The sequence below is a fragment of the Salmo salar genome, chromosome 04 (genome assembly GCF_965601325.2).
Source record: "Salmo salar chromosome 04, fSalSal1, whole genome shotgun sequence".
Taxonomy (NCBI): Eukaryota; Metazoa; Chordata; class Actinopteri; order Salmoniformes; family Salmonidae; genus Salmo; species Salmo salar.
Window position 1 is genome coordinate 58,375,318 of NC_138294.1, and position 24,180 is coordinate 58,399,497.

Consider the following 24,180-nt stretch of genomic DNA (forward strand, 5'->3'; position numbering starts at 1 on the left):
TGTGTTTGACAGAAAGCAGAAAGCCCATTGGAGAGCATGGTTTGGACTGACAGCTTCTGCACCAATTAGAAAGTCAGCCTGGGTGGTTACGTAATGCGCACTGTGTACACGCAAGAGTACAACACAACGGACATGTTGACATGTAGTCACAGATTAGAGCCTAAACCTTAATAAATGTGAATTGTTTGCTGTTAAAGACGGTGTGATACCCTCTGTATGCAATATTCCAGTCAAGGAAAAAGTAACATACCTTGGGATTACCATGTCTAAGGATCAACAGGAAAGATGCTCATTAAATGGTATACCTATTATTGAAAAAAAACTAAAAGAAGTTGAACCATTGGTTGCAGAGGGATTTATCCTTGAAAGGTCGAGTATTTATTTCTAAAGCTGAAGGTATCTCCAGACTTACTTATGCAGCCCAGTCCCTATATCTTCACAACAAACTAGGTAAAGCAGTTGACCAGGTGATTTTTCAACTTCATCTGGAAAACTCGTACACATTATATTAGGAAATCTGTCTTTATGAACTCATGAATATGGTGGCCTCAATTTTAAACATTTTCCTACTTTGAATAACACGTTTAAGATAAATTGGGCTAAACATTTTTAAAGAATCCAACTTCAATTTGGAATTTCAGCCCTCATTATATCTTCTCCCGTTTTGGTAGCCTCAATTTTATGTTACTTTGTAACTATAACATTGATAAGATTCCTGCAAAATTATCTGCTTTTCATAGACAAGTATTCATAGCGTGGTCGTTAATATATAAGCATAATTTTTCCCGCATAGGTATATCATTTGGAACAATAAGGACATTTTGTATAGAAACAAGTCTTTCTTTTTTAAGAACTGGTTCAATAATCATGTCCTGCTGGTGAGTCAACTTTTTAATGCAGAAAGATTGTTACTCAATTATGAGGAATTTTTTATCTCGTTACATTATCCCTGTTACACCTAGAGAGTTCTCCATAGTCTTTGATGTTATTCCATCTGGAACTCTCATGTTATTTAGAGGTGTAGCCAGACCTCACCTTCTTGACCTACCCTCGCTTAATCCAGTTGACTCTCCAATAGGGAAAATATGTTTCTCCTTGCTCCCTCAGAACAACAGATCTATACATGCTTTATTTCAAAGGAATATTGTATCCATTCCTTATGTCACAAGTTACTGGAATACATTGGTCACTAATATCTGTTGGAAAAAAGTCTGGTTATTACAACACAAATACTTGCTTGTTAACAAGGTCAAAGAGGTCTCTTTGACCTTGTATTACCCTGCGAATCATTACCTGAAGAAACTCAAAAAAGACATTAACATTGATTGTACTTTTGTGTTGAGCATCCAGAAACAGTTTTGCATTTATTTTGGCATTGTCTACATGTAAAACAATTATGGAAAGATATTCACAGTTTTATAACTGTTAATATTCTTGATGACTTTTGTTTTTTTATGGGAGAATGTGCTGCTCGATTTCCTTAACTATAATAAAGATAAAGAAAAACAATTTTACCTCATAAATCTAATTGTGCTAATGGAAAAATGTCATATTCATAAATGTAAATTCACTAATAAAAAAACACTCTTCCGTGTTTTCTATAAGGAATTTGAGCAGTACATTAAGACCATTCTACATTCTTGTAATAAGAAAGCTGTTAAAACAATCAATATGTGTGTTTCTTTTAAGGTCTTTGTATAATCTGTAATTTGTTGTACCCCCTAGCATATGTTATCATTGTCTATTTATGTACTTATTGTATGTGTACAGACTTTTCTACATTGGTAATAAATTCATTTAATAATAATACAATTTAAAAAATAGTCACAGATAGAACCTTTTTTTATTTTTTTATTAAACAGTAACATGCAAAACACAAAAAACAGAACAGCCAGAGGGATTCCACAAAGTAATAAGAAAGAGAAAAAAAATACAAATCCACATTATATAAATTCAAATACAGACATGGAGCGAATACATTTTTAAGGCATTTTGTTTTGTATACGTTTTAATGATTCTAAATAGTCAGATAAAAAAAAATGTTGATTTGTGTATGAAAAACGTTCCTAATAAAATAAAGAGATTTATGATATACTCACGTTCAATTGTAGAATCAGTATAGTAAAATAATATGTCAAACTTTGTTGTATGCATTTTGTTGCCAAGATTTGATTTTACATGATTTCAGAACACTTCACTATGTAAACAATGACAGAATAAGTGTTCAATAGATTTAGTTTCTAGTTCACAAAAACTGCATTCACTGGTAACATCAGGTATATATTTAGAAATCAAGCTATTACACGGATAGAATCTATGGATAATCTTAAAGGAGATCTCCTTTACTTTATTGGTCACCATATATTTGTGTGGAGTGAGCCAAGCACAGCGCCAGTTTACATCAAACGATGAAGCCCAACAAAATATCACAGAGGGAATAGACTTCCTGTAGAAAATATCCCTTAATAAACAAATGTTGAATTTCTTATCTAGTAAACCTATGCCATTCACCTGGATATTGCTTACAATAGGAGATATTCCAAATATACAATATTCTGAAGCAAAGATTTTAATCCCACTAGATATAGCTTTTATAACAGTGTCATATTCCTTGCTTGAAACCTCAAAGTTGTATCTTTCCATAAATTCTCTCCGTGTAAATAGATTCCCACTAATACTAACTAATTTGCTGACAAGGACAATGTTTTTCGAGAACCATTTACGGTAAAATAACATCTTGTTTCTATGTAATATTGACCCATTATTCCATATAAAACATCTATGAGGTGATAAGTTGTGTTTATATAGCAAAACCCAGCACATTAAAGCCTGCTTGTGAAACGCCGCCAATTTCACAGGAAGTTTACCCACAACATTGTAGTTAAAAATGAAGCCCTCCGAGCTTCTGAAAAACATAATGATGTATAATATTCCAGAAACTATGAGGATTTTTAAAGTACCTTTTAACCCAGTTGACTTTTGATATCTGATTAAAGAGAGTGAAGTCAGACATTTAGACCGCCATCACAAACCCTGTTGGTGATAACATCTATTTTGATCTTATGTGGCTTGTTTTTCCATATGAAGTTGTACAATAGCCTATCTAAGGTACAGCAAGTGGATTTGGGAATGTCAATAGATGAAAAAAGATAGGATGCACGAGATAGCCCCTCAGCTTTGGATAAAAGCACCCTTCCTTGAAGACTTAAATCCCTCCCTAACCATGAGGATACTTTTTTTGACAGATTCAGTTACAGCGTTCAAATTAAAATCATTCATAGTCTTAAGATTTTTGGTGATCTTTACATTGACAGCTCCTTTCAGAACAAACATCTCACATTTGAAAATATTTAATACCAAACCTGAGATTTTGGAGAACTGCTTCATAATATCCAATGCTAATCTAGTTTGTGACATTTTTCAAAAAAAGTGAGGTGTCATCCACCAGTTGGGATATCTTTATCTCTCTGGCCTGGAATGTAATGCTTTCAAATTGACTTTGATAAACTAATGAGCATAAGATTTGAGATACTAACAAAAATTTAAAAAAGGTGAGATTGGACAACCTTGTCGTATTCCTCTGTACATGTTAAACCTTGAGGATGTTCCATGACAGAGTTTGATACAGCTATTGCCACCATTAAACAGAGTTCTAATAGCATCACCAAAAAATATGACCAAACTTCTAATGCTTAAGACAATCAAAGATAAAATTGTGACTTCTGAAAATCCCAAAATATGATAACAGGGAAGTCATCCAATAGATCACAATACTCAACCAAGTCTAACACCAGCCTCAGATTATTAGATATATGGCGACCTTTCGTAAACCCTGATTGATATTCATCAATCAGATCATTCAAGCAAGACTTTAACCTTTTTTTACAAAGATTGAGGCTATAATTTTGTAGTCGTTAGTTATGAGTGTGATTGGATGACAATTATCAATATTTAAGAGATCCTTGTGTAGTTTAGGTATAAGAGTAATAACCCCTTGCTTCAGAGAGGCAGGTAGTTCTCCCTTCTTGAAAGCCTCCTTAAAGGTTTCAAGTAAAAATGTTGCTATTTCTTCAGAGAAGGTTTTGTAAAATTCAGAGGTTGATCCATCACAACCTGGAGATTGACAACAAGACCAACTGAATTCTTCACTAACCGAGTTAACATTCTCTATAGAATCAAGGAGATCCTTAGAGTCATTCAAATTGTTATCTAAGGAGTAAAGATTCTCATAAAACTTAGTGGTAAAGTCTGATAACAACTCTCTATCCTCAGTGGTAACCCATTAATCTTAAATTTCCGAAGTGTGTTGAGTTCCCCTCTAGTCTTTTCCAAATGAAGAAAAGTATCTATTGTTCTTTTTGACTTTTTCAAGCCATTGTTTTCTGGATCTTATGAAGGCTCTTCTAGCCTTTTCCTCATAAAATGTATCTACTTGATTCTGTAAATCATTCAATTTAGCTTTCTCATTAAGATCAAGATGCTCAATCTCTGTGATATCTGCAATTGTCTTAGAGAGTTCAGCTACCTCACGTCTCCTTATTAAAGCAAGCCGTTTTCCATAAGTAATACAGGCTGAGCGGATAAAAAATTTCAGCAGTATATTTATATTTCCCATATTCTGCATTAGATGTAGCTAAATTCCAGGAAACAGAAATTAGATTCTTAATCACATTTTTTAAATCATCATGCAATAGCAATGAGTTATTTAATTTCCAATATTTATTATCATCATAACTGCTCATTCTTACACATTCATACATTCTTAAGTACACACAGATAGAACCTACCTCAGTGTAAAATCTTTGATGTAGTTTTCTTTTTTGAATTTTTATTGGGGGATCCCAACCAACGTTTCAGATGCATATACCGCCACCTACTGCCCTGGAGAGTGAGGCCGGCCTCATATTACTATCCTACAGTATATTCTCCTACCGAGCCCTTTACTGATAAAATAGCATAAATCCCTACAAACCGCCCTCATCCCATCTACCCACCCAAAATACCACCTAAACCCCATCCCTGTCCAAAGTCATACAATTCACAATAGGAGAGAGTGAGGTAAGTTGAGCCAAAGGGTTAGTTAACCAAAAGGTTAGTTGAGCCACCCCTTGTTTCTAGGAAACCATACACAAAATGGATCATACAACCAAATATTTAAGAAGAGGTCTTAATTTCATTGAGTCTGTGATGGAAAAAGTGGTAAGCAAGTTTGACATTGTGATGCAAAATGCAAATCAATTTATAACATTTTTGACATGCGTTTTTCTGGATTTTTTTGTTGTTATTCTGTCTCTCACTGTTCAAATAAACCTACCATTAAAATTATAGACTGATCCTTTCTTTGTCAGTGGGAAAACGTACAAAATCAGCAGGGGATCAAATACTTTTTTCCCTCACTGTAAGTAATGTAACATTTCCGTAATTTCTTTTGCCTTGTAATTATGGGGTGGTGTGTAGATCGATTAGGGGGAAAAAACGATTTAATCAATTTTAGAATAAGGCTGTAACCGAACAAAATGTGGAAAAAGTTAAGGAGTCTGAATACTTTCCGAATGCACTGTAGGTATTCCTCTTATCTAGGTGGATGAGGTTAGTGTTGAGTGCAATTGAAATTTCATCGTCTATGGATCTGTTGGGGCGGTATGCAAATTGGAGTGGGTCTAGGTCAGTGTTCCCCAACTGGTGTCCCATGGGTGATTTTATTTAGCCCCCAAGTTTTCTTTAAAATAATTATGAGTAAATAGTTGGACATAAAAGACTAAAAATACCCGCAAAACAGCTCCAATTGATTTTACTTTTTTAATCTGTTCCAACGTATTCCCATGCTAACAGAGAGATATACACTGAGTGTACAAAAGATTAGGAACACCTGCTCTTTCATTGACAGCCTGACCAGATGAATCCAAGTGAAACCTATGATCCCTTATTGATGTCACCTGTTAAATACACTTTAATCAGTGTAGAGAGGAAACAGGTTAAAGAAGGATTTTTAAACCTTGAGATTATTGAGACTTGGAATGTGTATGTGTGCCATTCCGAGTGTTAAGGGGCAAGACAAAATATTTAAGTGCCTTTGAATGAGATATGGTAGTAGGTGCCAGGCGCACCAGTTTGAGTGTAACAAGAACTGCAGTACTGCTGGGTTTTTCACGCTCAACAGTTTCCTGTGTGTATCAAGAATGGTCCACCACCCAAAGGACATCCAGCCATCTTGACACAACTGTGAGAGGCATTGGAGTCAACATGGGCCAACATCCCTGTGGGATGCTTTCGACACCTTGTAGAGTCCACGTCTTGATGAATTCTGGCAGTTCTGAGGGCAAAAGGGGGTGCAACTCAACACATTAGGAAGATGTACTAATGTTTTGTACACTCAGTGTACATGATCGTATACAGTAAGCAATAAATTATGTTTTAGTTAAATAGGTCTGTTTGGGCTTCCTGTGGTTAATTTGCAGTACATATTATTTGCAATTATGTTCCAGTCCCCTGAACATCCACTCAATAACAAAATTGGCCAGTGACTGAATCTAGTTGATGATCCCTGGTCTAGGGTGTCTGGGATGTTGGAGTTTATGTGTGCCATAACCAGGCTTTCAAAGCACTTCATGCTTACACGTGAGTGCTACAGGAGTGGTAATCATTGTGGCAGGTAGTCTTAGATTTCTTGGGAACAGGAATGATGGTCAGCTTGAGATGTGGGGATTAGAGACTGGGAAAAGGAGAACTGTGTGCGTGACCAATAAACTTGGATTTGGTCTGTTTCTTGGACCATGCATCCATCACACATCCAGTTAAGAAGAATTTAGACCCATATGTCCTAATGTCCATCTATACTTATGTTACTCCAAGTTATTAATGTGCAATATCTGTAGTAGCTGGGTAAGTTTTGACAGGACAATCAGTTTCTTACTGTTCATCTCAGGACAATGACAGTGCGCAAGTCTACTGCTTTGATATTCAAGTGTATATTCCCAATAAAAATAATCAGATCATGGAGTCAATAGATTGATGTCTCCCTCTGTTAGCAACTGAGTGGAACAAGTCCTCTAAACTATTCCCAGACTGAAGTGTAAAAATCCTACTGTATTCACTCATATCTTGCTTTCTGCATTTGAAGTCCCATTAGAAGTTTCAAGCTTTATAAATATACAAACATTTTGTTTCTAACAAAATCCTGCACTTTGGTAATATGTCCAACTAGTGTTCCATAAAATACATTTCATAGACTACATTTATTCACACTTTTTAATTTTTATATACAAAAATTAGTGGCAAACAGGCATGACACTACACTTACTAAATGTCCACAACAATGATGGGGGAATTGTAGGCTGGCTGGCTAAACTCAAAACTACCTTCTACTATATTTACAGCACACTCTTGATTTCATCTAGCTGACTCCATCAGATTATCCATGAGGTCATAATGCATCATAGTCATCGTCGTCTTCATGCTTCCTCTTCAGCGATTCGCTGGCCGAGTTCTGTGACACCATGTTGGTGGTGATGAGGATCTTTTTGGATCCGATCAGGGAGGGGTTGATGAGGACATTTTGAACCATCGGGGTAGATGGTGTGGCTGTCGGAAAACAAAAGAATCAGGATTTATTATGAACATTTAAATTGCACATTTTATTCAGTGAATAAACTACTGAATTGAAGCGTCTGAGAGACTTGAATTCAATTAATTCGTATTGGTCACATGCAGCAAATACAACAGGTGTAGACTTTTGCAGTTGAAAAAAAAAACAAATATTTGCTAAATAAAAATGAAATATCAACAATAACAAGAGTATATACAAGGAGTACCAGTACAGAGTCAATGTGCAGGGGTACGAGGTAGTTGAGGTAATACAGTATCATGTGGGTAGGGGTAAAAGTGACTAGGTAATCAGGATATAGAATAAACAGAGTAGCAGCAGCGTATGTGAAAGTGTGTGTGTGGCGTCAATAAGCATACGTGTTTGTGTGTTGTATGTAGTGTGCGTGTGTTGGAGTGTCAGTGTAGGGGGGGGGGGGGTGTGTGTGTGTGTGTGTGTGTGTGGATAGAGTCTAGTGAGTGTGCCAGTCAAGGGAGTCAGTGGAAAACAATTAAGATAAATAAATAAAAAGGGAGGTCAATGTAAATAGTCTAGGTAGCCATTTGATTAACTGTTCAGCAGTCTTATGGCTTGGAGATAGAAGTCGTTCAGGTGCCTTTTGGTCCCAGACTTGGTGTAATGGTACCGCTTGCCTTCTGACACCGCCCGGTATAGAGGTCCTGGATGGTAGGGAGTTCGGCCCCAGTGATGTACTGGGCCGTATGCACTACCCTCTGTAGTGCCTTGTGGTCGGATGCTGAACAGTTGCTATACCAAGCGGTGATGCAGCAAGTGAAGATACTCTCAATGGTGTAGCTGTAGAACTTTGAGGATCCGAGGGCCCATGCCAAATCTTTTCAGCCTCCTAAGGGTGAAAGGGGCATTATCGTGCCCTCTTCATGACTGTGTTGGTGTGCTTGGACTATGATAGGTTCTTAGTGTTGTGAACACAGGACGTTTAAGCTCTTGACCTTCTCCACTACAGCCCCGACGTAAATGCGGGTGTGTTCGGCCCTCCGTTTCCTGTAGTCCACAATAAGCTCCTTTGTATTGCCCACGATGAGGGAGAGGTTGGTGTCCTGGCAGTGTGACCTCCTCCCTCTATAGGTTGTCTCATCGTCGTCAGTGATCAGGCCTACAACTGTTGTGTCATCGGCAAACTTAAATGGTGTTGGAGTCGTGTTCAGTCCCAGGGTCCATAGCTTAGTGATGAGCTTAGAGAGCACTATGGTGTTGAATGCTGAGCTGTAATCAATGAACAGCATTCTCATGTAGGTGTTCCTATTGTCCAGGTGGGAATGGACAGTGTTGAGTGCAACACAGATTGCGTCATTTGTGTATCTGTTGGGGCGGTATGCAATTTCGAGTGGGTCTAGGGTTCCTGGGATGATTGTGTTGATGCGAGCCATGACCAGCCTTTCAAAGCACTTCATGACTACAGATGTGAGTGCTTACGGGTCGGTAGTCATTTAGGCAGGATACCTTAGTGACTGTGCCCAAGAACACTATGGTGGTCTGATTAAAACATATTGGTATTAGGGACTCGGACAGGGAGAGGTTGAAAATGTCAGTGAAACTTGCAAGTTGGTCAGTGCATGCTCGCAGTACACGTCCTGGTAATCCATCTGGCCCTGTGGCCTTGTGAATGTTGACCTATGTTACTCACATCGGCAGCGGAGAGCGTGATCACAGTCTTCCGGTACAGCTGATGCTCTCATGCAAGTTTAAGTGTTATTTGCCTCGAAACGAACATGGAAGTAGTTCAGCTCGTCTGGTAGGCTTGTGTCACTGGGCAGCTCTTGGCTGTGCTTCCCTTTGTAGTCTGTACTGGTTTGCAAGCCCTGTCACATCCGACGAGCGTCACAGCCGGTGTAGTACGACTCGATCTTAGTCCTGTACTGACGCTTTGCCTGTTTGATGGTTCATCGGGTTCACTCCTTGAAAGTGGCAGCTCTTGCCTTTAGCTCACTGCGGATGCTGCCTGTAATCCATGGCTTCTAGTTGGGGTATGTACGTACAGTCACTGTGGGGATGACGTCGTCGACACACTTATTGATGAAGCCAATGACAGATGTGGTGTACTCCTCAATGCCATTGGAAGAATCCCAGAACATATTCCAGTCTGTGCTAGCAAAACAGTCCTGCAGCTTTGCATCTGCTTCATCTGACCACTTTTTTATTAATCTGGTGGTTCCTGTTTTAAGTTTTGCTTGTAAGCAGGAATCAGGAGGATGGAATTATGGTCAGATTTGCCAAATGGAGGGCGAGCTTTGTATGCGTCTCTGTGTGTGGAGTACACAGTTGAAGTCAGAAGTGTACATACACCTTAGCCAAATACATTTAAACTCAGTTTCAGAATTCCTGACATTTAATCCTAGTAAAAATTCCCTGTCTTAGGTCAGTTAGGATCACAACTTAATTTTAAGAATGTGAAATGTCAGAATAATAGTAGAGAGAATGATTTATTTCAGCTTTTATTTCTATCATCACATTCCCAGTGGGTCAGAAGTTTACATACACTGTCCTTCACTGCAGCCGACGTGAGCAAAACATTTAAACGTGTCAACCCTCGCAAGGCTGCAGGCCCAGACGGCATCCCCAGCCGCGTCCTCAGAACATGCGCAGACCAGCTGGCTGGTGTGTTTACGGACATATTCAATCAATCCTTATCCCAGTCTGCTGTCCCCACATGCTTTCCCAAGACAGCTAAGGTAACTGAGCTAAATGACTACCACCCCGTAGCACTCACTTCCGTCATCATGAAGTGCTTTGAGAGACTAGTCAAGGACCATATCACCTCCACCCTACCTGACACCCTAGACCGACTCCAATTTGCTTACCGCCCCAATAGGTCCACAGATGACGCAATCACACTGCCCTAACCCATCTGGACAAGAGGAATACCTATGTGAGAATGCTGTTCATTAACTACAGCTCAGCATTTAACACCATAGTACCCTCCAAACTCGTCATCAAGCTCGAGACCCCGCCCTGTGCAACTGGGTCCTGGACTTCCTGACGGGCCGCCCCCAGGTGGTGAGGGTAGGTAACAATATCTCCACCCCACTGATCCTCAACACTGGGGCCCCACAAGGGTGCGTTCTCAGCCCTCTCCTGTACTCCCTGTTCACCCACGACTGGGTCGCCATGCAGGCCTCCAACTCAGTCATCAAGTTTGCAGACGACACTACAGTGGTAGGCTTGATTACCAACAACGACGAGACGGCCTACAGGGAGGAGGTGAGGGCCCTCGGAGTGTGGTGTCAGGAAAATAACCTCACACTCAATGTCAACAAAACAAAGGAGATGATCGTGGACTTCAGGAAACAGCAGAGGGAGCACCCCCTATCCACATCGACGGGACAGTAGTGGAGAGGGTGGAGAGTTTTAAGTTCCTTGGCGTACACATCACGGACAAACTGAAATGGTCCAACCACACAGACTGTGTGGTGAAGAAGGCGCAGCAGCGAAATACAGCTCATTCAATGCTATCTTAGTGCCAACCTCTGACTGAAGTGGTATGTAAAGAGCTACGAAGAATACAGATGAGAACTCTCTTGGTAGGTAGTGTGGCCTACAGCTTATCATGATATACTCAACCTCAGGCGAGCAATAGCTCGAGACTTCCTTAGATATAGTGCACCAGCTGTTATTTACAAAAATACAAAGTCCGTCGCCACTTGTCTTACCAGACCCCGCTGTTCTATCCTGCCGGTACATTGTATAACCAGCCAGCTGTATGTTGATATTGACGTCGTTCAGCCATGACTCCGTGAAGCATAAGATGTTACAGTTTTTAATGTTCTCTTGGTAGTTTAATCTTCCCCGTAACTCGTCGATTTTATTGTCCAAAGATTGCACGTTTGCTAGCAGAATTGAGGGAAGTGGTGGTTTATTCGATCGCCTTCTCAGAAGGCAGCCCGCTCTCCGGCCTCTCTTTCTCCACCTCCTCTTCACGCAGATCAAGGGGGTCTGGGCCTGTATATCCTCCGCCTCGTCAGAGTTGTGAAAGAAGAAAAAGGATTCTGCTAGTTCGTGGTGAGTAATTGCAGTCCTGATGTCTAGAAGTTATTTTCGGTCATAAGAGACGGTAGCAGCAACATTATGTACAAAAAGAGTAAAAAAAGAAGTTACAAATGCAGATAAACAATTTTAAAAAACAATCAATTGGGGGCACGTCTGCCTTGTGCTCCGGCGCCCTTTTACCCTGCACCGGGGCGCTGGTAGAAATTAGGTAAAACAGATTTCAGTTTTTTTATGGCCCTGTACAGCTCGCTGAATAAGGTCTTAGTGCCAGCACCGGTTTGTGACAGTAAATAAACAGCTACGAAAAATACAGATAGAATACCTCATAATAATCTGTAGACCATACTAACTCAGGTGAGCAGAACCTTGAGACTTCTTTAATATTAGAGATTGCGCAAAATAGCACAATTGGTCAGGAGCACGTAAACCGGCCACCATTTCCTCCGGCGACATTCTCTAATGATGTAAATACATAGTATAACATTCAGAAGATTACAGTAGACTCCTTCACCAACAATCTGAAGCAAGTTAGCAGTGTGAAATTAAGGTTAATCTTACAGGACTTGGAGGCCGCAGTCTGTGAGGATGGGATCTGAACGCTGAAGCGCTGCCCCGACAGTGACACTGGCGTCCCCACTTTGGTTGTGACTGACTGCACTGAGGGAGTGCCTGGAAACATGCAGGAAGGAGTAAATGTTTTTGTAATGAAACAGAAAATACAACAGCTATGGTAGCAACAGGACTGCACACCAGGAAGCAAACCCACATCCCACTGTCAAATAAGGACTTGGAGCAGTGTGTTAAAAAAAACATGTAATAAAATGACAAGGTATGAGTGAAAACGTAGATGGCACAAATGGGTCCCTCACCAAGGGTAGGCGTGCTGGGCCTGCTGGACACAGCTCCTATACTGAGGCGAGGCACTGTTATTCTCCCCGCAGATGAGGACACCTGCACAGAAGAGGAACAGTCAGAAGGATTCACAAAAGAGAACATACTGGAATAGAATACAATAAACATTGATTGCAAGTGCAGTAAAATCTGCAAAGCAGAACATGAGGCTACCTTTTTCTGTATGGACTTAAGCCTGTAGTTAGGAGCAGTAAGACAGTAACGGTCAGGGGGCAGGCGTGGCCCAGTGTATGGCTTAATCAAGGGCAGAGGGGTCTGGTTCTTCTGCCTAGCTACATCCAGCAGAAACTACACAAAAACAACATAGTCATGAGTTAGTCTAGATCATTTATAAACATCTGAAAAAATTTAATGTCTGTCTTGGCACTGCTATTAAATCTTACATCTCGTGGTGGTGGGGAGGTGAAGGACTGGTCCATTCGACACTGAATCGCCAGTCTTATGTCATCAGCATCCACAATGTTCTTCTTGGCATGAGTTGCATAGATTTTGGCATCCTCGATAATAGTTGTCACATATCCTGTAAAATCAAATGATATTTAATGACAGCTGTTCATTGTCTTGATACATTGGTGTCTTGTAACTACTAAACATGCAATATTGCACACTGAGCATAACTAACCTGAGAGAGTTGAATGTATACTTACTGTAGGTAAATTCCAACATTTGATTAATAACTCTGGGCTCATACTCTGTTATCCCCATGTCTTTGAGGATTTGGATCATAACCTTTGCAATGGAAAAATATGATCAGATAATAAGCAAGAAATGCAGTATGCTGTGTGGCTGCATGGACAAACATGGAGTAGAGTAACATTTCCATGTGTTGTCATCAACTGCACTAGCTAGTTACAACAATAACAGTCAACAGCTGACGTTAGCTTGCCCTGCTAACTAACAAGCTAGCTATTAGTTACCATTCCTAATAGGAAAGTAGATGTCATTACACAAAAACAACGTTAGAATGATATGGAGTTATATTACTGGACAGCTACTCTACAAATGCACATTTAAAATGAAGAGCGTCTGTTCTAGTTCTAACGTTAGCTAGCTGACAAATAAATAACAAGCTAGCTAAATTACCTAGCTAGTTACCGTAGTTAACTAATGTTAGCGAGCTCGCTAGCTAGCGAACTTTGACACAATCCGACAAAAACTAGAAACTTTAATTCAGCTGTCATAATAGATATCTAACTAAACACTCATCACCACTATGACATTTCAGAAATTGTACCTTAGACGATTTACTCCTACCTGTGCATCTTTAGGAACAGTTTTCGGAGAAGCCATTTTCACGTTTGACCCTTACCCCGCGCATTCACTTCCGCACAGCCGTACTAAGATAAAATCAATATGCATAGTACCGCCACCCTCTGGTTCACCGCGTTCATGACACTTAGCTTTATTGTATATTATTTGGGGGCTTAAAAAAAAAACACACAGCAACTGTAAATGCATTGACCCAATAAAATATATAGCTAGCTATATTATACGTTGCAAAAATACAACTCTAGCTGTTGTGAAACTGAAAGTGCAGTAACTGAAATAATCTCCATAGGTGGCGCTATGAAACGCGAGGTTGATTTAGCTGCCAGTCAACAAACACCAAATAAGAATTGACGCGTAAATAAACGATGGCTAGCTAGCGAGCTAGTTACGAATAATGTGATACCTATGTTCTTAGAGTTTCTGTCAACGTAGGGATTTGGGGATTTTACATTATCAAGTAGCTAAGCAACCATCCTGTAGGAAAGCAGTCACGATTGGAGTCACGATTCCTAGACAAGTAACGTTAAGTAGATTGCTATTTGGCTGCTGGTACGTAAATCTCATAAGTACTGAGTAACATTTGAAATGCTGATGTTTGATAGTCAGAGCCCACAGTAGGTTTGTCGATGTCATGGTCGTTATATTGTTAGTTGGAGCTAACTTAGGTTGATGTTGCCGACTAACATACATCGTTTTTTTTATTTCCCTCTAGGAAGATGATATCCCAGGTGTTCATATTGTCCTCCAAAGGAGATCACCTCATCTACAAAGACTGTATCCTATATCATAATAGCTTACCTTTCCCTCTTACACATAAACTTCAGGCATTTCTCCCAGTGAGTTGTCAGTGGGAATGCTGTGAATAATGAATGGCCTTAACCCTGAGTTGTCAGACCGTGGTGAAGCTGGAAAAGATGCTGTCAACAAATTCTACGAGATGGTCACTGCATTGACTGGTGACCAGCCTCCAGTTGTAATGGTAAGTGGAAGGGTTTGGCAAATAGCCATGGTGTGGGTTTTGATCAGCCATCTATTACGGTATAGTCATAGTTTCAAACAGTAATGTGATTTCCCTCCATGGTTGCCCACAGAAACACAAGGAGCTGCATTTTGTTCACATCAGACAGGGAGGGCTCTATTGGGTTGCCACGACGAAAGCTGATGCCTCTCCCTTCACCATCATCGAGTTCCTAAATAGGTAATTGTGTCTGTAATGAATGAATTCTACAAGTAGCTTTCTGTGTGTATTTAATATCTAATTTGGTGTGCATCAGGCTGGCCTTTACTGTGTGTGTGTGTGTGTGTGTGTGTGTGTGTGTGTGTGTGTGTGTGTGTGTGTGTGTGTGTGCGTGTGTTAATGTTTTGCTTACTGTGTGTGTCACAGATTAACAGCCCTGGTTAAGGACTACTGTGGTTGTCTGTCAGAGAAGTCTCTCCAGATGAACTTTGCTCTCATTTATGAGCTGTTGGATGAGGTAGTGGTGAGTATTCTCTCTCTCCTCTGGCATCCATCTTTAGGCCATTTTGAAGGCCCTATCTTTGGTCCTGGTTATCCGTGCCTATCTCCGTTCCTCCTTATTCCCACTGTCATCTATTTTCCCCCCTCTCTCTCGTCCCACCTTTCTCTCACTTTATCCCCATCAGGACTTTGGTTACATCCAGACGACCTCTACTGATATCCTGAAGAACTTCATCCAGACTGAGGCGGTCAGCTCCAAACCCTTCAGCTTGTTTGACCTCAGTAACGTGGGGCTGGTAAGACACCAATGCATGGTCACAATCACACTGACTCTTGGGGCTGCCCTGAAAATAAGTGCACTGGATCCCATTTGCTAACATTTCCTGGTTATCTGCTTTTTAACATTAACATGTTGAGCCCTACTTACTCAGCACTTTTATTCCACTTTCTTTTCCCTCCTGGTCAGTTTGGAGCAGACACCCAGCAGAATAAAGTGGCCCCCAGTGCAGCTGCCACACGGCCCATCGTGTCAAGTCAAGGAGAACAGGTAAAGAATGTGTCTACTGCTGGATGTTATGGGCTATTCCTAGGTGCTAGTGTGTTGATCGATGAAGATGTACAGATATGTATGAATTCTTTGTATGTGTGTATATGAATTCAACACCTTGTTTTTTCCCTTCTGTCTTCAGGGAGGCAAAAACGAGATATTTGTGGATGTGATTGAAAGGATGTCTGTAGTCATTGGTGCCAATGTAAGTATCACTGATTACATGGTGGAGCCATGCATATGATCAGTATCTCTTCCTTAAACCTGTTATGGACAGGAGTTGGACCCCTAGCCAACAGCCAATGCAATAGCAGGGCGCGAAATACAAAACAACAAAAATATCATAATTCAATTTTCTCAAACAATCAACTATTTTACACCATTTTAAAGATATACTTCTCGTTAATCCAACCACATTGTCCGATTTCAAAAAGGCTTTACGACGAAAGCTTAACATTAGATTATGTTAGGACATCAACGTCACAAGAAAACCAGACAGCCATTTTCCAAGCAAGGAGAGGCATCACAAAAACCAGAAATACAGCTAAAATGAATCACTAACCTTTGACGATCTTCTTCAGATGACACTCCCAGGACTCAATGTTACACAATACATGTATGTTTTGTTCGATAAAGTTCATATTTATATCCAAAAACCCATTTTACATTGGCGCGTGATGTTCAGAAAATGTATTGCCTCCCAGAACTTCCGGTGAATGAGCACATCAATTTACAAAAATACTCATCATAAACGTTGATAAACTTTACAACAGTTATTGAAAGAATTATAGATATACTTCTCCTTAATGCAACCGCTGTGTCAGATTTCAAAATAGCTTTACGGTGAAAGCACATTGTTCAATATTCTGAGTACAGAGCTCAGCCATCAAAGCAAGCTATACAGTTACCCGCCAAGTTCTGGAGTCAACTAAACTCAGAAATAGTATTATAAATCTTCACTTACCTTTGCTGATCTTCGTCGGAATGCACTCCCACTTCCACAAGAAATGTTTGTTTTGTTCGATAAACTCCATATTTATGTCCAAATACCTCCTTTTGTTCGGGCGTTCAGATCACTATCCAAAGGCAAAATGCGCGAGCGCAAAACCAGAGACGAAAGTCAAATAGTTCCATTACCGTTTGTAGAAACATGTCAAACGATGTTTACAATCAATCCTTAGGGTCTTTTTAACATCAATATTCGATAATATTCCAACTGGACAATAGCGTATTCATCCCGTGTAGCTCAGTTGGTAGAGCATGGTGTTTGCAACGCCAGGGTTGTGGGTTCGATTCCCACGTGGGGGCCAGTACGGGGGGAAAAAAAAAAAATAATTATGAAATGTATGCATTCACTACTGTAAGTCGCTCTGGATAAGAGCGTCTGCTAAATGACTAAAATGTAAAAAAAAAAATTACAGAGGAAAAAGAAGGACCGGCGCGCCTGCGTGCTCGCGCAGTAAACTACTCCTTGGTCTCAGGCAGTCCACTGATTGAATGGTCTCTTATTCTCTGCCCCGTAATAGTAGAAGCATGAAACAAGGTTCTAAAGACTGTTGACATCTAGTGGAAGCCTTAGGAAGTGCAATATGACCCCTCAGACACTGTAGTTTGGAAAGGGATTCAATTGAAAACTACAACCCTCAGACTTCCCACTTCCTGGTTGGATTTTTCTCAGGTTTTTGCCTGCCATATGAGTTCTGTTATACTCACAGACATCATTCAAACAGTTTTAGAAACTTCAGATTGTTTTCTATCCAAATCTACTAATAATATGCAAATATTTGACTCTGGGCCCGAGTAGCAGGCAGTTTACTCTGGGCACGCTTTTCATCCGAATGTGAAAATACTGCCCCCTATCCCTAACAGGTTTAAAGGGCAACTCTCTCTACATATGTGAAAATGGCGCATTTCTATGATCTGTAGTTAAAAGGATAAGAAGAACGGTCCTAAAAAATCGCTTCTCTGTAGCTAGGTGTCCATCCAATTGGCGACAGATTTTCATGTGAATATTTTAAAATCTGCAAAAAGAAAATATGTGCATTTTCCCACCAGTGGTGTGTTTCTACCAAATGTTTGTATTTCTTTTTTTACCCCTTTTTCTCCCCAATCTCATGGTATCCAATTGGTAGTTACAGTCTTGTCTCATCGCTGCGACTCCTGTACGGACTCGGGAGAGGTGAAGGTCGAGAGCCGTCCGTCCCCCGAAACACAACCCAACCAAGCAGCACTGCTTCATGACACAATGCCCACTTAACCCAGAAGCCAGCCTCACCAATGTGTCGGAGGAAACTCTATGCCCAGCCGCGTGCACTATGCCCGGCCCGCCACGCGCTAGTGCGCGATGGGACAAGCCAAACCCTCCCCTATTGTGTGCCGCCCCATGGGTCTCCCGGTCGCGGCCGGCTGCAACAGAGCCTGGACTCGAACCCAGAATCTCTAGTGGCACAGCTAGCACTGCGATGCAGTGCCTTAGACCACTGGGCCATTCGGGAGGCCATGTTTCTACCAAACTGACTTGTTGTGGATAAAAGTCAGTGCGTGATGACGTACTGCACACAAAATTAACTTTTTCGCTTAAGTTTTCAATAGCAAATGTGCCTACTACTCTGGTCTTGGCACGTGGGCTCTAGCCAACAGCTTGCAGATACAGTCTGGGTAGGCTAGTCTACATGGTGAGATTATTATGGATAAGTGTGAGAATATTTTTATTTGTCAAGCATTGATCATCATGTCACCAGAATAGGACCCTCGATATTTATTGGAAAAGAGCATCAAGATCACTGTGCACTTTCACCACCCTGTGAAGCTCATCATAAATTAGTTAATCTGTAAGGACAGACGCTGGAGACGAGAAGCAGGTACAGGGAGTGAACATTTAATTAACAATGGACATGAAACAGGACAGGGCAGCATCTGGACATGAAAACATAATGACATTAATGCTGACGCGGGGAACCAACGGAGGAACAGACAGATATAGATGGGACAATCAACAAAGTGAAGGAGTCCAGTGAGCGCTGATGCGCGTAATGATGGTGACAGGTGTATGTAATGAAGGGCAGCCTGGCACCCTCGAGTGCCAGAGAGCGGGAGCAGGCGTGACATAATCTATAGCCTAATAAACTGCATGGTTTCCCGAGTCGTAGTAGGAGGACCACACACACCACATATCATCGCGTGACTAAATTTACTTCGATATGATGGTTATTATATCAATATTCGCATATAAATGCGTTTCCACCTCTATTTCTCACATAAAATAAAATAATGTCTGCATTTTTTTTACACAATATGACTTTACTCACATAAAAACTGTGGAGGGAAACATAGTTAGTGATATCACAGGGTAGGATTAAACGTTTTAAAATATTGTGATTTTTAAAACCTGTAATGAGTTTCTTGCTCCCCAAGTCACCGCGCATCTCATAGTGTTTGAAAATCACTGTTGTAACTTCTGATGAGGTCATTGGGTAGAACCTTAACGTTAGATTTTTTTTCTACAAGGCGTAGAAATGCGCGGCTTTCACATCTCTGGCTTGGTACTGGAGATCATGAATATGAGCTTGAAAAGTGGCAGAGTTGCACTTTAACCTATACTTACTTTCTGTCCATTTCTCTCTCTCAAAGCAATTACATTTGATACTTATGTTTAAAACTGTACCAGACCAGAAATATAATTTAGCGTTTTATATTTCTGTAAGTGTATATAAGGATGTTATTGCTGAATGATCATGAACGGAATAAATTCCCTCACTGTTCTCCAGGGAGTTCTGATGAAGGCAGACATTGAGGGAGAGATCAGAGTGAAGTGTTACATGCCAAGTTGCTCAGGTGAGCTTTCGTGTTTCAAGTCTTTATTTTGAATGATATGCTGCCAGAGGCACAGTAAATGGAGGGCAAGTACAAACCCAAATTCCTCCATGCCAAATTCTCACTTTCTCTCCCTTTCCCCCTCTTCTCTGTTCCTCACCCTGTCGATAGAGATGCGGATTGGACTGAATGAAGAGTTCAGCATAGGAAAGTCCCAGCTGAGCGGTTGGTACCCTCCCTTTGCAAATACTACATCCTTCACTGGCTAGATCAGTCAATTTTATAAGATCGGCAGTCACTGTGCTGACTGTATGGGTGACCTGAATGATTACTAAACTTCCTGTAAAATCCTGCACAAGATGAATATGAGGCCATTGTATTAAAACGGATGATTCCCTGCCACAGCATTGATTGTCATAATGGATGTTATTTACCTTTAGTTGTACTCTTATCCTTGTTGTGGAAGAGCACAGTCACTATGGGCTGAATTCCCATGGATTCAGATTTGCGCACATTCTCGCTCAGCTCTCTCATTGACATCAAGGCATTACACAAAAGTCTGCTATCTGCTTTTATTGAAATTAGGATTCTGCCCTATATTCAAAATGTAATTTCCCTTCCCCCACCCTCTCTCCTCTCAGGTTATGGGGCAGCTGTTCGTGTGGATGAGTGCAGCTTCCACCAGGCTGTCAGGCTGGATGAGTTTGACACCTACAGAATCCTGAAAGTGTGTCCCAGCCAAGGAGAGGTGCTCATGGAATTTACTGAATCACATGCACACACACAAACACTACAACAATACTTGTATCTCACTGTTACATAAACAAATGTATTCTCTCTCACAGTTTCTCAAACTTTTTTCGTTCTCTAGCAAACAGTGATGCAATACCAGTTGTGTGATGACCTTCCCACAGCCCCTCCATTCCGTCTATTCCCTTCTATAGAGAGGGACAGTGGTGGCAGGTACAGAACACTGTTCATTCATTTTGGGTAGAGAACCCTTTACTAGAACCATCTCAAAATATGTAGAACACACAGATTTCCCTTACTCATGATGACAGTCATTTTAACTTCCCCATTTTACTAACTTGAGTGTTGGGAAATCAAGTCTTTAAACAACCCAACCACCACCCTCAACACACACTTGTTATTTCCCTGTAGGTTGTTGATGTACCTGAAGCTGCGGTGTGACCTGCCCCCAAAGAGGTCAGTTCTCCATTAACAGGAAATGCTTATTTGCTGATATGCATTTTCTGTATGTTGAGAAGGCATTTGCATTGAACACTTTATCGTGTTTTATGATGCACATTTATAATAGTTTAATAACATATGATCATGTAGTCTGTCAGTGTGATTGTCCTTGCCTTCTCTGACTGGGCTGCAACTGAAGCAATCTCTTTTCTCTTACAGCGCTGCTATTAATGTTTCTATTACAATACCGGTACCCAAGGGCTCGCTTCGGTGAGAAGAAACTCCTTTTTCTATTTCATGTTCCCTTCATCTTTTGCTTTGTCTCTCACTATATGTAACCCCCCCCCCCCCCACTACATAACAAGCTCCCCCTCCTCTCTCTCTCTCCCTCTCTTCTCATCCTCTTTGTTCTCCAGTCTCTCTCAAGAGTTGAGCAGCCCAGACCAGAGTGCTGAGCTGCAGCCAAAAAACAAGGCTGTCCATTGGGAGATCCCTCGCTTCCCCGGGGGCGCCCAGCTCTCCGCCCTGTTCAAGGTGACTAAACATAATCAGAACAACAATGGAAATCATGGAAATAGTAGATACTGGTAGTGTGAGGGTATAATAGGTCAGTTTCAATGATTATGATATCAGGAACTTCTTATCAATCAGGAAGAATCACCTCTCTACACACGTGTTTGCTGTAGATCAGGTTGTTCGGTGCAGATCAGGTTCTCAAAATCCATGAGCCATTTCGCATAGAGCAATGATGCATATGCAGACAGCATCGAATGGTTAACATGCAGTACCAGTCAAAAGTTTGGACATACCTATTCATTCAACGTTTTTTCTTTATTTGTACTATTTTCTACATTGTATCATAATAGTGAAGACATCAAAGATATGAAATAACACATATGGAATCATGTAGTAACCAAAAAAGTGTTAAACAAATCAAAATATATTTTATATTTGAGATTCTTCAAAGTAGCCACCCTTTGCTTTATTGACAGCTTTGCACACTCTCGGCATTCTCTCAACCTGCTTCATGAGGAATGCTTTTCCAACTGTCTTGAAAGTTTTCACATATCCTAAGCACTTGTTGGCTGCTTTTCCTTCACTCTGTGGTCCAACTCAACCCAAACCATCTCAATTGGGTTGAGGTCGGGTGATTGTGGAGGCCAGGTCATCTGATGCAGCACTCCATCACTCTCCTTCTTGGTCAATAGCCCTTGCACAGCCTGTAGGTGTGTTTTGAGTCATTGTCCTGTTGAAAAACAAATGATAGTCCCACTAAGAACAAACCAGATGGGATGGTGTATCGCTGCAGAATGCTGTGGTAGCCATGCTGGTTAAGTGTGCCTTTAATTCAAAATAAATCACACAGTGTCACCAGAAAAGCACCATCACACCTCCTCCATACTTCACGGTGGGAACCACACATGTGGAGATCATCCGTTCACCTACTCTGCGTCTCACAAGACACAGCGGTTAGAACCAAAAATCTCAGATTTGGACTGATCAGACCAAAGGACAGATCTCCACCAGTCTAATGTCCATTGCTCGTGTTTCTTGGACCAAGCAAGTCTCTTCTTCTTATTGGTGTCCTTTAGTAGTGGTTTATTTTCAGCAATTCGACCATGAAGGCCTGATTCACGCAGTGTCTTCTGAACAGTTGATGTTGAGCTGTGTCTGTTACTTCAACTCTGAAGCATTTATTTGGGCTGCAATCTGAGGTGCAGTTAATTGGCCATTTCTGAGGCTGGTAACTAATTAACTTATCCTCTGCAGCAGAGGTAACTCTGGGTCTTCCTTTCCTGTGGCAGTCCTCACGAGAGCCAGTTTCATCATAGCGCTTGTGACTGCACTTGAAGAAAGTTCTTGAAATTTTCCGGATTGACTGACCTTCATGTCTTAAAGTAATGATGGACTGTCGTTTCTCTTTGCTTATTTGAGCTGTTCTTGCCATAATATGGACTTGGTCTTTTACGAAATAGGGCTATCTTCTGTATACCAACCCTACCTTGTCACAACACAACTGATTGGCTCAAACGCATTAAGAAGGAAAGAAATTCCACAAATTAACTTAACAAGGCACACCTGTTAATTGAAATGCATTCCGGGTGACTACCTCATGAAGCTGGTTGAGAGAATACCATGTGTGTGCAAAGCTGTCATCAAGGCAAAGGGTGGCTACTTTGAAGAATCTGTAACATAAAATATATTTTGATTTGTTTAACACTTTTTTTTGGTTATTACATGATTCCATATGTGTTATTTCATAGTTGTAATGTCTTCACATTTATTCTACAATGTAGAAACTGTGTCAAATAAAGAAAAACCCTTGAATGAGTATGTGTGTCCAAACCTTTGACTGGTCCTGTACGTTAGTGGAAACTTTGCAAGTGCGTTATAGTAGATAGGTAATAGATAGACAACTTTGTATATGATTGACCAACATGCTGACCACTTCCTCTCTCTCTGTACATTCAGCTGGAGGTCTCTGGCCTTAGCTCTGCCTCGTTACAGGAAGTGGGACCGGTCAGTCTGAGCTTTGAGCTGCCGAAGTACACCTGCACAGGACTGCAAATTAGATTCCTCCGCCTGTCCCCGATACAGCCTGGACCGTCACAACGCTGGGTCCGCTATGTAACCCATTCAGACTCGTATACCATCCGTATCTAATACGGACATACAGTACACACACACCATTGATCAGTCAGACTCTGGCTTACTCTCAATACAGATGTGAACCCTGATCTTGACTGCCTGAAAACGTCAAGGGACTTTTGTATCAAATGTTTATTCTGTATACGGTGGAGTGACCCAATACAAATGTATCTACTACATCAAAAAGTTACCCCTATATTTCACTATTGTCATTATATTATGTCATATGGGGAATCATGCAGGCAAGTCTATGAATGTGCATAAAAACATATTCAGCAATTTTGAGTTTCTGTAATGCAGGGATAATCAGGATCAATATACAAATAACCAGGACCAACCCCTGGAGGTCCACAGAGGTACTGCAGGGGGTCCACAGCTAGATAAAAAGTATGGAAATCTACAGTACCAGTCAAAGCACCTACTCATTCAAGGGTTTTTCTTTATTTTAACTATTTTCTACATTGTAGAATAATAGTGAAGACATCAAACTATGAAATAACACATATGTAACCAAAAAAGTGTTAAATCAAAATATATTTGAGATTCTTCAAAGTAGCCACCCTTTGCCTTGAGTCCACCTGTGGTCAATTCAATTGATTGGACATGATTTGGAAAGGCACACACCTGTCTATATAAGATCCCATAGTTGATAGTGCATGTCAGAGCAAAAACTAAGCCACGAGGTCTAAAGAATTCTGTCCGTAGAGCTCCGAGACAGGATTGTGTCGAGGC

The 24,180-nt window shown here is 40.8% G+C and overlaps 2 protein-coding genes across 5 annotated transcripts; one reads left to right on the forward strand and one right to left on the reverse strand.

The window, feature by feature from the left end:
• Nucleotides 1–7,234: 7,234 nt before the first annotated feature.
• On the reverse strand, nucleotides 7,235–13,875 carry taf9 (TAF9 RNA polymerase II, TATA box binding protein (TBP)-associated factor). 4 transcript variants are annotated; one of them, XM_082974596.1, is made up of 8 exons: nucleotides 13,775–13,875; nucleotides 13,168–13,249; nucleotides 12,904–13,040; nucleotides 12,674–12,808; nucleotides 12,478–12,559; nucleotides 12,167–12,277; nucleotides 11,272–11,643; nucleotides 7,235–7,581 (listed from the first exon to the last, which is right to left on the reverse strand). In XM_082974596.1, the coding sequence occupies exons 1-8, from the start codon at nucleotides 13,808–13,810 to the stop codon at nucleotides 7,424–7,426; spliced, it is 1,113 nt and encodes a 370-aa protein (XP_082830722.1). In that variant the 5' UTR covers nucleotides 13,811–13,875; the 3' UTR covers nucleotides 7,235–7,423. The 4 variants fall into 4 exon arrangements, with proteins under 4 accessions (XP_082830722.1, XP_045573048.2, XP_014052921.1 ...); XM_045717092.2 differs by having other exon boundaries at nucleotides 13,755–13,828; XM_014197446.3 differs by lacking the exon at nucleotides 11,272–11,643 and having other exon boundaries at nucleotides 13,775–13,874.
• Nucleotides 13,876–14,105: 230 nt separating this feature from the next.
• Nucleotides 14,106–23,727, forward strand: ap4m1 (adaptor related protein complex 4 subunit mu 1). The gene is made up of 16 exons (XM_014197445.3): nucleotides 14,106–14,338; nucleotides 14,502–14,563; nucleotides 14,683–14,768; nucleotides 14,881–14,987; nucleotides 15,174–15,270; nucleotides 15,434–15,544; nucleotides 15,715–15,795; nucleotides 15,938–16,000; nucleotides 19,563–19,629; nucleotides 19,780–19,833; nucleotides 20,250–20,356; nucleotides 20,480–20,571; nucleotides 20,770–20,814; nucleotides 21,019–21,069; nucleotides 21,216–21,333; nucleotides 23,272–23,727. Exons 2-16 carry the CDS (start codon nucleotides 14,506–14,508, stop codon nucleotides 23,461–23,463), a joined length of 1,329 nt encoding a protein of 442 aa, XP_014052920.1. The 5' UTR covers nucleotides 14,106–14,338; nucleotides 14,502–14,505; the 3' UTR covers nucleotides 23,464–23,727.
• The last annotated feature ends 453 nt before the right edge of the window (nucleotides 23,728–24,180 follow it).

Excerpts from the sequence above, each read along its gene's own strand:
- taf9 (XM_082974596.1), bottom strand. The coding sequence starts at position 13,810 with ATGGCTTCTCCGAAAACTGTTCCTAAAGATGCACAG. Across the intron at positions 13,250-13,774 it reads CTGTTCCTAAAGATGCACAG|GTTATGATCCAAATCCTCAA; the intron begins GTAGGAGTAAAT and ends TCCATTGCAAAG. Across the intron at positions 7,582-11,271 it reads GGATAGAACAGCGGGGTCTG|CCACACCATCTACCCCGATG; the intron begins GTAAGACAAGTG and ends GTTTTCCGACAG.
- ap4m1 (XM_014197445.3), top strand. The coding sequence starts at position 14,506 with ATGATATCCCAGGTGTTCATATTGTCCTCCAAAGGAGATCACCTCATC. Across the intron at positions 15,545-15,714 it reads ACCTCAGTAACGTGGGGCTG|TTTGGAGCAGACACCCAGCA; the intron begins GTAAGACACCAA and ends CCTCCTGGTCAG. Across the intron at positions 20,357-20,479 it reads TGTGTCCCAGCCAAGGAGAG|CAAACAGTGATGCAATACCA; the intron begins GTGCTCATGGAA and ends TTCGTTCTCTAG.